We start from the raw sequence: 15529 nt of genomic DNA on the forward strand, positions 1-15529 counted from the left end.
TTAGGTGGCCATTTTGAAGCACATTGCCCACTTTTAAAAAAAAAGTCAATTTTTATAACTCTTCAGGTTGTTCTTATATTTTCAATCACTGCACTTTACATGAGTATAACGCATGCCAAATAAAGCCCTTGCCTCCATTCAGCAAGCTGTATATCAATATCCTTGAATACAACCTCATTTCTCTCCTGAATCAACATATACCAAGGGAGTTGTCAGGGCACATTTTAGTAGCAATAAATGCAACAATCAATACAGTGTTGATTTGCTGGTACAGTGGGCTATGTGCCAGTGTTTCCCCTAGTTAAAGTGTATGATGTATGACTTCTACTTCTGAAACTTGTGCTTCTTCCAAGAGGAAATGAGATGGTTGACTCAGCATCAATGCTTGCCTCTAGGAAGTTGTGGCCACCCAGTTCCTCCTGCTGGGTCTGCAGATGGCCCTGCAAGTAAAGGCCCAATAGATACTGGTGAATTGGCTTTCTGGACATGTTTAATTGCTGATTCTACTATAGTCATTTGAGTGGGTTGGCAGGGAGTTTGGGCCGTGGTATTGCCCTGAGTGACATCTCCATCATACGTGCCAACTCTTGACCTTTTCTTGATGCTCACCACTATCAGCACGGCCAGAGATCAGGGTAGGAGTAGTCCTTAAGGCAGCTGTGAAGTATTTCAGCCTTACGTTTTGCCACCACAATTTGATTCCTCAATGTGGGAAAACCTAACTGTTGTAGTTTGAAACTCATCATCTCCACAGAAATAGTCAAAAGAGTCATGTTAAGACTCAGCTCAAAACCTTGTCTGAGGGAGCTCTGCTGAAGTAGACATTATGATGCTCCGCAGTTAGGTCAAGTGTTCAAGTAGCTGTAGTTTTGCAGCTTGTAGACTCCTTCATGGACACAGTCAAACTATTCAGGTTGCAAAGCACAGTGTCAAATAACTCCATAATGTGTTGACGTTGTGCTCCCAATGAATATTTGAGGGTAGGCTCTGTGAGGTTCTGATATCTGTGTTCTGATCTCTTAGCAAGGCATTGAGCTGACTGACTAACCAAATATGGCACTTGCAATTCCACCTGCACCTTCTCCTTCTCACTTGTGCTCAGTGCTTCACCAAGCTGTCCCTGCTGCAGTGACTATATCTGTGTTGGTGCTTATCACAGTGGGAGTAGATTACGCCATGTACTATTAGATTAGATTAGATTAGAGATACAGCACTGAAACAGGCCCTTCGGCCCACCGAGTCTGTGCCGACCATCAACCACCCATTTATACTAATCCTACACTAATCCCATATTCCTACCACATCCCCACCTGTCCCTATATTTCCCTACCACCTACCTATACTAGTGACAATTTATAATGGCCAATTTACCTACCACCCTGCAAGTCTTTTGGCTTGTGGGAGGAAACCGGAGCACCCGGAGAAAACCCACGCAGACACAGGGAGAACTTGCAAACTCCACACAGGCAGTACCCAGAATTGAACCCGGGTCCCTGGAGCTGTAAGGCTGCGGTGCTAACCACTGCGCCACTGTGCCGCCCCTAACTGATAGGTTGAGGTTGCACAGTTGGTTCGACTGTCCCTTACCCTTGAGCACTTGGAGAACCAGAAGAACATACATCACTACGTCTGCAGTGAGATACTCCTTGAAAGATAACCACACGTGGCAAGTGTTAGTGCAGTGTGTTACCCTGGAAAGGTTCATTGTGGGGCTGTGTGTGAGAGAATGAGTAAGTGATAAGAAGATAAGAAATGCAAAGAAAAGGATACCAGACATAAGATTGAGGGATCTTTTGAATCCGCCCTTTCCCTTCCGTCTTTCCTTCACACCCAAATTCTTAAACAGCCTTGCCTCATAAGGAGACAAGGGATGTACCTACAGCCAGCGATGTAAGAGCAGTTCATTCAGGACAATTTGCCAGTGCTTCAATATGGAATAAAACGTGCATTGGGAATGTGCAATGGTCAGAAGATGGAATTTTCTGTGCCAGCAGCTCTTAAAAGACTGCTGACTACATTTAAAGACTTCCATCTTTTTAGGCTCGAAGTTAGTTAAGGACACAAAGGTTCCATTCAACAAACAGGCTTTGTAGGTCATGCTTCAGGTGGTGTCACAGCTAAGGGTGGCTGTATTTACAGGAGAAAATGACCCATCATAAAGAGAACCCACAGAGCAGCATCCCTGTATGCATCAGTGTAGACCCTCCTTTGACCCAACCCTCTGAGTAGGTGTATGACTAAACTTTTGGTTTATGCAAGGCTGCAAGGTAAGGGTGCAAATATCTAACAATATTTTTACGAGAATGTGGGCGTCGTTGGCAAGGCCAGCATTTTCTGCCCATCCCTAATTGCCTGAAAGAAGGTGGTAGTGAACTGCCTTCTTGAACTGTTGCAATCCATGTGGCGAAGATACTTCCACAGTGCTGATAGGTAGGGAGTTCCAGCCATCATTTACCAATTATGATATTTAAATGGAAATTGATACATAGCATACCTGTCACATTCCCAAAATACATTGGTCCCGAAATTCCACAAGATTATGCCCATCTTCCAGCATTCTTGGCATTTCTTCGCAGACAAAGATTTTGGGAAGATTGAAGTCAACGGTTGCAGGCCTGCTGGTGGCTAGTCAGGCCTAACTGCGACCGACAGACACCACAGCGGGTGCAAGCGAAGGTGTAGTCGCTGCTGGGGGCAATTGGATCTATCCTTCTCCTCCTTTTCTCTTTCATGCTGGTTCTTCGCTCAGTCTCAAAGGGGTCTGTAGCCCTCCCGATGTAACATCTCCAGGCATCATGATCTATGGCCTACGCTTCTCACTGGCGATGGTCGATGTGACACACAGAGAGGGACTTCCTCAGGGAGTCCTTAAAACGTTTACCTGCAGCCCCTCTGTTCCTCTTACCAGTGGTCAGCTCTCCATACAATATGATCTTGGTCAGGTGACTGTCGTCCATCTGGGCAACGTGACCCGCCCAATGCAGTTGGCTTTGCAGGAGGATGGCCTCGATGCTGGTGATGTTGACTGTTTCCAGGACTTCAATGTTTGTGATGCGGTCCTGCCAGTGGATCTTGAGGATGCTGCAGAGGCAGCGCTGATGGAAGCACTCTAGAAGGCGTACATGACAGCGATGTAGGACCCATGACTCGGCGCCATACAGAAGGGTGGTGAGGACTACGGCTTTCTACACTTAAGAGTTTGGTCTGTGCTCTGAGGCTGTGGTTGCTCCATACTTGTTTGTACAGTCTGCCGAATGTTCTGTTTGCTTTTGAAAGCTTATTGTTCACTTCCTTGTCTATGGTGGCATCAAATAAGTAAACTGCTTAATGGCATTCAGATCGGTTCCCTCGATGACAATGCTTGGTGGTCTATATTCTTCTTGGAGTGCAGTCTGATGCAAAACTGCGGTTGTCTTTAAACCGATTTTTAGTCTGAAGAGTTGTACCGCCTCGGAAAAATGTGTTTGTTATACGTTGCAGGTCTGATTGACTGTGGGCCAGGAAAGCACAGTCATTGGCAAAAAGAAGCTCACGGATGAGTTTTTCTTGTGTCTTTGCATGAGTCTGAAGATGCCTGAGGTTGAAAAAGCCTCCCTCAATCCGGAAGCGTACAAAAACCCCCTCCCTAAGGTTTTCCGTTGCCTGCTGCAGCATCATGCTGAAAAAGATGGTGAATAGGGTCGGGGCCAGCACAGATCCCTGCTTCACACCATTGGAGATACGGAAGGGACTCGTGAGGTCGCTATTTTGCTTGACTTGTCCATACTGATTTTCATGAAACTGCTTCACCATGGCCTTGAACTTGGGTGGGCATACCAAGTACAACAAAGGCTTACCACACCATATTGTGTGGTCTATGATTATTGGTATACCAGCTATGGATAAATAGCAAGGGAAGGAGGGTCCCTTCCAGCCTTAGTTGGCAACCCACCTAGGAGAGGGAAACTCTGAATCCAAACCTATGGCTTGGAGATCTCGCCACCGCTGTCCCAGTTCTCTGGGCCTCGACAGATGAGCTCTTGGCTTAAAGGGTGGGGTCAGTCAGTGCAAACTGCACTCCATCTTAAAGCACAGGCAGGAAGGAAATCCATCCACCCCAACTATAACTCAACAAGTAAGTCCTATAGTGACAAGACAGGGGCGAAAACGGCAGGTGCAAGATGGCACTGGCAGCCGCAGTTCCAATCCTGCATGCAGGCAGCTCAGGATATTGTTCGTTTTGATGATGACTTGGAGACAACATCATCACCCGGTAGCACCCTGAGCGACCAAGCAGCTTTTTTGAAGTAAAAGCAAAATACTGCGGATGCTGGAAATCTGAAATAAAAACAAGAAATGCTGGAACCACTCAGCAGGTCTGGCAGCATCTGTGGAAAGAGAAGCAGAGTTAACGTTTCGGGTCAGTGACCCTTCTTCGGAACTGACAAATATTAAAAATGTCACAGGTTATAAGCAAGTGAGGTAGGGGTGGGGCAAGAGATAACAAAGGAGAAGGTGCAGATTGGACAAGGCAATTTGTTGAAACACACCATTAACATATTGTTTGCCTTTGCTCCATGACCTTTTGGTTAGCTATGTGGCCTTGTCCAATCTGCACCTTCTCCTTTGTTATCTCTTGCCCCACCCCCACCTCACTTGCTTATAACCTGTGACATTTTTAATATTTGTCAGTTCCGATGAAGGGTCACTGACCCGAAACGTTAACTCTGCTTCTCTTTCCACAGATGCTGCCAGACCTGCTGAGTGGTTCCAGCATTTCTTGTTTTTATTTCAGCTTTTTTGAAGGACAGCACTGCTTGCTCCACAATTGGAGAGGGGCCTAGAAAAGGTGGCCAAAACAAATGCTCGACTCCCTACCACCCAATTGGCTTGCCGCGGTCAAAGGGCATCTCTTAATGCGGTCAAACTACGATAGAGAAGGAAACGCAAACTCCTAACCTCGCTTCAACAGGTGGGAAAAGAAGAAAAATTCTGGAATTCGCCTACTCGGACGTGAGAACAATGCTTGACTCTGGTGACAACAGCCGCTCCCAATGACGTTCAGCCCTGGTGGCCCATGAGCTAGCCAGACTAGACATTGATATAGTGGCCCTGAGTGAGGTCCACTTCTCAGAGCAAGGCAGCCTAACAGAACACAATGCTGGCTACCCCCTCTATTGGTCAGGCAGACCTCAAGGTGAACAACGCCTCTTTGGTGTCGGCTTCATGGTGAAGAAGACTATCACCACTAAACTTTCAAGCCTGCCAAGTGGCCACTCCGAACGCACCATGTCCCTGCACCTGCCCTTCCAAGGCCAGCAGCATGTAACCCTCATCAGTGTTTATGCTCCAACCCTGAAGGCTAATCCGGATGACAAAGGTAAGTTCTACACAGATCTCCATGCACTCATCCAGAATGCCCCTCCCAAGGACAAAATTGTCGTCCTTGGCAATTTCAATGCCAGAGTGGGCCGTGATAGCCTGGCATGGAAGGGAGTGCTCGGAAACCATGGAGTTGGAAACTGTAATGAAAACGGACATTTCCTCTTGGAATTCTGTGCAGAAAGGCAGAAGTCCATAACCAACACCTTCTTTCAACAAAAAGATTGCTTCAAGGCCACATGGATGCATCCCCACTCTAAACACTGGCGCCTGATAGATTACATCTTGGTGTGCCAGTGTGACCTAAAGGACGTCCTGCATACTGGCGTCATGCCCAGTGCTGACTGTCATACAGAACACTGGCTCATTCATTCAAAGCTGAACTTTCACTTCAAGCCTAAGCCCAAGAACAGGCCTAGAGGCAACCCAAAGAAATTTCGAGTCAGCAACCTGCAAACCTCATCTTGTAGAGATAGATATCAAGCATCCCGATCTCACTGCTGTGCTGTAAGGTTCTGTGACTCTATAAAGGTTTGTAAGGAATGGTCGGAGTGAAATTGGTTTTGGGCTGTAGCACATAATAGACGATCGGGAATAGGCAGCCCAGGTAGTTGGGGTGTATGGGGTGTTTAGATAGAGGCAGTACCCTTGTATTTTCAGTCAGCTGCATCCAATTTGTAGGAATGGACTGGAATCACTGGTCCTCATCTGCACCCAGCTCTCACTGCTGGCTCCAAGCGCCACACCCCGGTACACCGTCTCAGCTGACGGGCGAAATGTAATGAGGGGAGAAACAATGAACATGACACCATCTGGGCGGATGTCTTTCTTGATAAAGGTAACGGCCAGGGCGGAAGGATTCCAAGCGGCTCAAGTGACCATCATCTTCCACCATAGCTCCCAGTAAATCGCTGCAGATCTTGGTTACATTTTTGATTTCCTGAAAGGGTCCGAACCTCCATCTACCCCTTAGAAGGCAAGTGATGAAAATTGGGGGCAGATTCTCCCTAAGATGGGAATTTCCACTTCATGGGTACCGGTGGTATTAATGGGTGTGGTACACTGAATGAGTAAGAGCCAGGTTTGTGTCCTGTGGAATTTTGAGGTCCAATTATGAATTGCCCCATAATTTAAGTTAAGTACATTATCATTGTGTTGCTTAACATTACAATAATGTATTTGCATTACACTACTCAGTGAAAACTCAATTCAATGTCAGTGGAAAAGACATTATATCAACTCCCTTATGTTTAGCTATTTTTAATATGCAGGCCTTGTAATTCCATGCTAATGAATAAAAAGCCCTCATGGGTGCATCACTTTTGATGAGGGATCATATAGTAATACTTTCATTCACGTTTTAAACGCCTTTCCAGTCTTCTAATAGTGACATGATTAGAAGTACACCTGTGATCTATAAAATGCAACAAGATTGAATGGGTTAAACACTGCTGTGTCGCTCAGGATCTGTGCAGAATAAAAATGAACTTCAACCTTGATCTCCTGAAGAACACTCAATTGCTTTTATCTCCTGCGCAACAACAACATTTCATTGTGGAACCCACTCAGCTCTCGAGAGGATCAAAAGGATTATGCCACTTTCTACATCTTTTACGACAGGACTTGGACATTTTACAGCTTATTAATCTATATTTCAAGTTGTTCCCGTATTCTAATCACAATTTATTGCTCATCACAATCAAAGACTAGATGTAGGCAGCCATTGGCATTGTGCACAGCTCGTTTTGAATAATAAATAGTTGGAATTAATAATGTTATAAAAATTGCATGATTATTAATTTCTAAAATGCTTTATTTCACCTTATTTTTGAAAGGGAGGGATGCATGTGCATATGGGCAATACAGGTGCATATTCAGCATGTCCACAACTGAGTTGAGTTTTTCCAAGTTCAGACATCTATAATAAAAATTACACAAGGCAGCACAACAATCAGTTGTTAGCTTTGTCTAATTGTATCCATGAGCTTAAGAACAATAGATGTAGGATTTATTCTACGCATGCCATTTAGTTTAACAACTCATTTTGCAATCTAAGAGCTAGCAAAACCAAATAACCAAAAAAGGTATGCAACCAGCTTGTTAAAATGAACAGGCAATATTATCATAGAAACTTCTGCGCAGAAGGAGGCCAGTAAGACACATGATTCCCTATATGGCGCAACAGCAGGGGAATGGGACTAACTAGATAGCTCGTTTAAGGAACCAGCATAGACACGATGGACCGAATGGCCTCCTTCTGTGCTGTAAGGTTCTATGACTCTATAAAGGCTTGTAAGGAATGGTCGGAGTGAAATTGATTTTGGGCTGTAGCACATAATAGATGATAGGGATTTGGCAGCCCATTTTAAAGCCTGCCGGATTATCTTTTTCACTGAAATCAATGGGGAGTTATATGGGCAGCTGATTCACTATCGCTCACTGTGGGTTACCGTCCAAGCCTAACTTCACTGCGATGACTTTAGGGATTCAGTATTTTGTGACCTACTCTTCTATCTGGCAATGGTCAGAATAGCAACAGAAGAAACGAGAGGCATGATGTATTCAGCTTCTCATCTCATCATCAAACTGGAATAAAATCAGTCCTCTTCATATTCTGCCTCAATGTTGGTATTTCTCAGAGAACACGTCGTGCCAACAGAACTCTTTGCCTTTATGAACACAAAGGGATAAGCATCCTATGTTCCTATGTGTGAAAACATTGAAAAGCATTTATGAAGGTTTGCTGAAGTATTTCTAGCAGAAGTGCAAAAATGCTAATTTAACCTGTATATTATTAATCCACCAGTAATTACTGCAGTGACAATCCACACATTGATTTGCAATGTTGCTGCATAAAATCAGAAGAATTCCTAACCTTTAGTGCCAATTTAGGTAGACATTTTGATAAAACTGGTCCCCACAGCTAACCATATATACCCCTAACCTATTGTAGCAGTAGGATAAAGACTATAAAAAAAAATCTCTTAATGAAACAGTAATGCTGTATTCTTGGAGGCTTGTTTATATGTTACTTGTAGCCAGATGTTTAAGCCCTTGATCATGTATAATTTAATTATATATTTTGACAAGCTCAAGTCATGTAATTGTACCTTTGGTTTTTCATCCAGAATTTGCTGACGCACTTCTTTGTGTTTGTCCACCAATTTTTCCTGCCTCTTGCATTGAGCATCTTCCAACTGGGGAAACAACAAAGAAATGTGAAATGCTCTCAATACAATGTGAAAAGAGTGATGGATTATTGCAAGTCACCGATAAGACATTACCACAGATAATAAGGGTGTCTAACAAGCTGTGTTACCGAAGCCACACCCAGGGCTCACAGGGATCACGATGCGCGATTATCCTGCGTCCATTCAATGTAGCGCAGGCAGCAATGTTGTACTGCCTGCTCATTTCCATGATTGCTGCATGCAGCAAGTGCTAACCATGCAGTTCACTGGCTGAATGGGTCAGCAGGGGGCCTAAAATTGTAACTTGCTAGCCCCACTTGTCGAGGTTACTATCAATTGTAATGATGTTCGACCAGAGCGGGCAGTGCATTTAGCTACCCAGCTATCAAGGCGACCATTAGATACTCTGATACATTTAATACAGAGTGCAGCTTACAGAAAGCTATGGTTACATTCTTCCATGCAAATAACATTTCCTGGCACAACTGCACTTACCTGGGAGAAAAGACTTTTCATTCAGTCTCCATGCTTTTGGGTTTACTATTTAAAACTGTCCTTCACCATGGAACAATATGAAAACTGTGGTCATTAGCTCTGGTAAATGATAAAACATCTGCCGACCCCCTCTAAACTAACTGAAAAATTCACCTGAATGGGAAAAATTGATAATACATTTAAAATGTAAACGGTCAGATTAAAAGTAGCCTCCTGTACTGTTTACATCATTGAAACGTATCCAACTGTCTAAGGAAGCCACATCAAAGTGAAGCATCTTCACCCAAAATAAATAACTGCATTTTTCCTTTTGCTTTTCATACTTGAAACAGATGGTTTCGATTTAAACATTGAGACCAACACGTTCAGGGAATTGAAGGTCCCACTAACAGATGCAGATTGCTGCTAAAATCCTATTTGAAAGACTATAGAGATTAATGCCATTTCTTTCCTTCTAATCTGCATAGGTTAGTGTTTCTGTTTGTCAAACCGGTGTGAACTTCATCTCTGTAATGCTGCTGGGGGTGGTGCTATGGAGGCCGAATGCCATTGTGCTGGGGTGCTCTGCACCCTGGCTCGCCCTCTTGAGAAAGGGGCATCCCCAACGGGCATCGGAAGGCTGTGAAGGTGCGCTATCCTGACGCCACACAGCCCAAGCCAGCTGATGGCGATGCCAGGATAGCTAATTTGGACCACGCAGGTTCAGGCCAGGAATTTGTGCGTCACTCTGCAAGCAACAAGCGTTCAGCTGCGAGCACTGCTTTAAACAGCAACTTGAACAGCAATGTTTAGATATCACTTCTAACGCTGTCGGTCGGCTAAAGTCACAGCCACCAATGGTGGGATGAAGGAAGTCAGGGGCCAGAGTTGAAGGCACACAAACTTCTCAAAAGATTGTAGAGCTGGAAGGAGAATACAGAGACAGGGAGGGGTGATGCCATGAAGGGATTTGAACATGAGGAGGCAAATTTTAAAACTGCGATGTTGCTGGACTGGGAGCCAATGTAGGACAGCGAGCACAGGAGTGATGGGTGAAGGGGACTTGGTGATATGAACAGCAGAATTTTGCAAGAGATCAAGTTTACGGGGGGAGTAAAATGTGAAGCCAGCCAAGAGAACATTGGAATAGTTGCATCTGAAAATAACAAAAGCATGGATGTAGGTTCCAGCAGCAGGTGAGCCGAGGCGAGGGCAGAGATGGGTAATATAATGGAGTGAAAGTAGGTCGTCTTTACGGGGCCAGAAGCTGATCCAAAGGTCAAATAGGACACTGAGGTTGCGAACAGTCTGGTTCAGCCTGAGACATTGGCTCGGGAGAGGAATGGTATCAATGGCTAGGGAATGGCATTTGTCAAGGGGGTTGGTGATGGTGGCTTCAGTATTCCCAGTACTTAATTGGTGGTAATTTTGATTCATTCAGGACTGGATGTCAGACAAGCAGACTGACAACATGGATGCAGTGGAGTGGTCGAAGGTGGTAGTGGTGAGGTACAGCGGGGTGTCATCAAGTGTACACTTGGAATCTGACATTGTGTCTTTGTTATGTCTTTGAGAGGCAGCTTGTTAATGAGAAATAGTAGGGGTCCAAGGATTGATCCTTGTGGGTCTCCAGAGATAACAGTCCAGGGTGAAAAGAGATGCCATTGCTGGTGATTCTCTGGCTACAACTGGATAGTTAAGAGTGGAACCAGGCAAGAGCAGCCCCACCCAGCTGGACAACAGAGAAGGGGTGTTGCAGGGGATGGTGTGGTCAACTGTGTCAAAGGCTGCAGATAGATTAGATTAGATTAGAGATACAGCACTGAAACAGGCCCTTCGGCCCACCGAGTCTGTGCCGAACATCAACCACCCATTTATACTAATCCTACACTAATCCCATATTCCTACCAAACATCCCCACCTGTCTCTATATTTCCCTACCACCTACCTATACTAGTGACAATTTATAATGGCCAATTTACCTATCAACCTGCAGGTCTTTTGGCTTGTGGGAGGAAACCGGAGCACCCGGAGAAAACCCACGCAGACACAGGGAGAACTTGCAAACTCCACACAGGCAGTACCCGGAATCGAACCCGGGTCCCTGGAGCTGTGAGGCTGCGGTGCTAACCACTGCGCCACTGTGCCGCCCACAATAGGTCGCAAGAGATGAGCAGAGTTAAAGGATGCTTCGGGTTCGGGGTCAGATCTTTGCAGGACAGGAAAGGGATTAGTGTAGGAAGAAAATTAAGTGGTGACCAAAGGCATTATTGAAGAGGCAGGTTTGAAAGAAATTTCTGAATGTCGGGAGAAATAGAGCAAGATGAAGGAGTTTAAGGAGAAAGTTCCAGAGTGTGGGAACCAGATAGCTTTAGTGCTGCCACCATTGGCAAGTGATGAGGGAAACAGGCAGTAAATAAAAAGGCTGGAAGAACAGAGGGTGAAGGTAGGGCCAAAGTTATGGAGGGATTTACACAGAATTATATAGAATATACACAACAAAAACAGGCTGTTCAGCCTAACTGCTTCATACTGGTGTTTAGGTTCCACACGAGGCTCCATCCACCCCACTTCATATAACCTTATCAGCATAACTTCTATTCCCTTCTCCCTCATAGTATAGAATCATACCATGGTTATAGCAGAGAAAGCCACCATTGGGCCCATCAAGCCCCTGCCAACTCTTTGTAAGAGCAAGTTAGCTAATCGCACTCTCCTGCCCTTTCCCTGTAGGCCTACAAGTTCTTTTGCCAATCACCTGAAGTCTGTGTCTTCTGATTCTCAAACCTCCTGCAATGGAACAGTTTTTTTCTATCCATTTTATCTAGACTCCTTATGATTTTGAACACCTCTATCAAATCTCCTCTCAACCTTCTCTTCTCTAACGAGAACAACCCCATCTTCTCCAATCTACACATGTAACTGAAGTCCCTCATCCCTGGAACCATTCTCGAAAATCTTTCACATCGTTCCTAAAGTGTGGTGCCCAGAATTGGGCAGAATACTCCAGTTGAGGTGGAACTGGTGTTTTTTAAAATGTGTTTATCTAGCTTCCCCTTAAATAGATCGAAGCTAATTGCCTCAACTATTCCTTGTGGTAGCGTGCATCACATATGAAGACATGGAGGAGGATTCTACAACTGATGCAGTGGTGAACGGAACACCAATGGGACGGGGTGATAGGTCAATAAGACCTTGTGCAGAATAGGATGCAAGCGTTGGAGTTTGAGTGACAGCAAGGAGATACTTTCAAATGTTGTGTCTGGATGTGACAAAGGAGTGGATTAGGGTTTCAGTGGCAGTGAAACTGAGGTCAGAATGGAATATTTTGGATGTGGAAGTAGATAATCCTGGTGATGAACAGGACAGGCATTTTAATGTTTAGCTCAAGCTTCAGGAGCTCAGGAAAGCTGCACAGTATCAGGTTCAGCTTGAATGGGAAACTAAGCTGGGGGATTGAATCAGGGCCGAGGACACTGCTTCTCTGGTGGGACTGAACAAAATGGCTTGCATTCAAGCTGTTTGCATTATCTTAAACAAAAGTGTTTGCCAAACCTCTTGTTTAATGGTTCACAAAGACACAACTCAATCAAAGAACCATAGAAAAATTACGGCACAGAAGGAGGCCATTCAGCCCATTGTATCCATGCCAGCCGAAAAAAAAACTAGCTGCCCATCTAATCCCAAACGCATCAAAACACATCATTGTATCATTGCACATGATGCCATGTCAGCAGGAATGGCACGTGACTCGAGTGGCTTAAGTTCTACCAAACCAAAAATGGTATGGCATGCCTTTTTTGAGGAACAAAAAGGGGACAAACATTTTAGAGGAAGGCCATGGAGGAAGAAAAGATGGTGATGGTGTCCCTCAGCCACCATCAGAAAAGCAACTTTTTGTGTCTCTTTAAAGAATAAAATATGCAGGACTGATAGTCCTACTGGGGAGTTCAGACAACACTAGCATTATGTGTGAAGCTGGGTTTGATTAACCTGCAAGCGAAATCTGTGATTTTACAAGATCCATGTGTCTATTTCTCTATTCAGGAGTGATATTTGTCTTTGCTGATCCTCTCTACATTTCAGCCAGGACCAGATCAAATGAGGAACAGCATTACCTTCAGGACATGGCTCCCTCTGCTGGACAGATATGATATAATCTTCAACACGACAACCAGAACGAGAGCAAAGTTTGAATGGTTTACGATTATTACCTGGACTTTGCAATCAGTTGAAATGACTACCTTATTTATTTTTATGTATCAATCGTCTTTCTTTGTTATATATATTCTGTGGACTTTACACACGTAGCTTTACTTCATGTTTTTGGTCCGTTTAATTTTCCCTTTGGTAGCCAGGATGCTCTATATATATGATGCTTGATCAGGTTCTCCACGCTTAGCAATTAACAATTGTGGAATAGTCACTGCATATTTATCAAGTGATAATCAACAGTTGGTTGCAAACAAGTACTATTAACAGTTCATATAATGTGTACATTTAAAACCTAAGAAGCATATTTCAATGTTTTTCTCTTCGGTTCAGTTTCCCAGATCAAAACAAGAAATGGAAAACAAAGGGACGAGTCCTTTCCCACTGCTGCTAAAGAGTTAATGCATTTTACAATGCTTTTTCTTACTTAACAGATAGGAAAGCTTTCAAGGCCTATTCCATGGACTCAGACAAGTACATGGACCCAATGCAATAAAAATAAACAATACAGATTGATAAGCTTTATCTGTAAATAAACTTTTAAAATGACACTGTATAAACTAATCGTCATTCTGTGAAAGATAAATGCATGCTGAAGCTTTAGAATAATATACTGAGTTCTACCAAATAACAAATAATTGACGCAAGGGGTGGAAGAGAGAAATGTGATATTGCAATAGTTTAATACGCTGCCCCTTTTATCCTTGGAATGGGACTCCTAACTAGCTCTGGCTAAAGGCATGGACATAGAGTCATAAAGTCATTACAGCATAGAAGGGGGCTATTTGGCCCATTGAGTCCATGCTAGCTTCTCTTTCTGTTAGTTACAAACATTTGAAGTGAAATGGACTTAGGTAGTTTCAACCTGCTTCTTGAACAAAAATACCTTACACTCAAATGGTACTCCTCACATAAAAAAGGATGTCAGATCCCTTTTCAAAGGGATGAAATAAGCATTAAGCTGGAACGAGAGGGAATGGGGAGTGTATTAAAGGCACAGACGAACAGAGTGACTTTGTCCCAGAAAAGGGAGAGGCACCACTGCTCGAGCTGGCCAAGTTTCGAGCTGGCCAAGTGTATATCAGCTAGACAGACAGCCAGGGCTGGACACAGGCCTTGTACACATTTGCTTCCAGCCAGAGCTTGAGACTATATAAGTGGCTACTCTACCAAGTGAAGCCATGTGAGCAATCTGCAGTTACAGTGGCATTGAAGGCGAAGGCTTGGGAGTTGTTGATCAGACTGACAGTGATGCTGGTGTCAGTGTGAACCAGGGAGAGGAAATTGGAAGCTCTGGGGACTAGAGCTGGGCAGTAGAATATTTCTCAATGGCATAAATTCACACAAAAATACAACTTTCCAGTGCCAATTAAGCAGGCTGCAAGCAGTGTGCAGAGGGGATTGGATATAAAACATGAATTAAATGCTCTTTTGAGATTGGGGCCAGGGCGTATTCTTGAGATAAAGCATGGAGAGTTTTACATCTGAAAGTGCTGGAAATACTCAGCAGGTGTGGCAAGCATTTGTGGAGAGAGAACAGAGTTAATGTTTCAGGGCTGTGACCCGTCTTTACTTCATATTTCCAGCATCCGCAGTATTTTGTTTTTACATTACATCTGGTTGTAGCTCTCTGATACCATCAAGCCAAAAATAGAAATACACTGCAGTCTCCAGCACGGACTTCTCTGACCTTGATAAGGACATCAGAAAAGGTAAACATTTTACAAAACCTCAACTGAGAGATGCAGAATGAAAATACTTCCTACCTACCCTTTTAATAGACTGCACGACTTCATGGATGTAAGATCGGATAATTTCTGTCTTTTCCCTGTAATGAGACAGTGAATAAGTCACGCTTTCAGATATTGAATTGATTGTATCACATTTTACCAAAACTCTTTGTGCGGTCCATTAATCTCAAGTGTCAGCCTAGATTTTTACACTCATGTCTCTGAAATGGCACTTGAAGGCACAACTTTCTGACTCAGAGGTAAGAAGGCTCCTAACTGAGTCACTGACACTAACAACATAATAAACCATCCCAAAGCACTTTACAGGAGCATTATCAAAATTGAAACCAAACTACTTAAGGTGCAATCAGGATAGGAGTCCAAAGCTTGCTAACAAGAGATAGATTTTAAGGAGCTTCTTAATGAGGACAGAGGGGTAGAAAGGTGGAGAGATTTAGGGGGAAATTCCATAGCTTAGGGTGCTCGGCATTTGCAGACTTTGCCAAAGGCTGAAGGGGCATCGATAAAAATGAAAGGGAATGGAAGCTCCACATACGTCAT

The 15529-nt window shown here is 44.0% G+C and overlaps 1 protein-coding gene across 7 annotated transcripts in view; it reads right to left on the minus strand.

Annotated features, from left to right (window-relative positions):
- Nucleotides 1-15529, minus strand: part of plcb1 (phospholipase C beta 1) — a 751229-nt gene that overhangs the window by 48295 nt on the left and 687405 nt on the right. For 6 of the 7 annotated variants that reach the window (XM_068044354.1, XM_068044355.1, XM_068044358.1 and 3 more), the window contains 2 exons: nt 15009-15066; nt 8472-8558 (listed from right to left, as the gene is read on the minus strand). In XM_068044354.1, coding sequence (XP_067900455.1) covers nt 8472-8558; nt 15009-15066 — 145 coding nt within the window. Of the gene's footprint in view, nt 1-8011; nt 8066-8471; nt 8559-15008; nt 15067-15529 lie in introns of those variants that run through there. The other variant, XM_068044357.1, reaches the window with a different exon arrangement.

The sequence above is a fragment of the Heterodontus francisci genome, chromosome 13 (genome assembly GCF_036365525.1).
Source record: "Heterodontus francisci isolate sHetFra1 chromosome 13, sHetFra1.hap1, whole genome shotgun sequence".
Taxonomy (NCBI): domain Eukaryota; kingdom Metazoa; phylum Chordata; class Chondrichthyes; order Heterodontiformes; family Heterodontidae; genus Heterodontus; species Heterodontus francisci.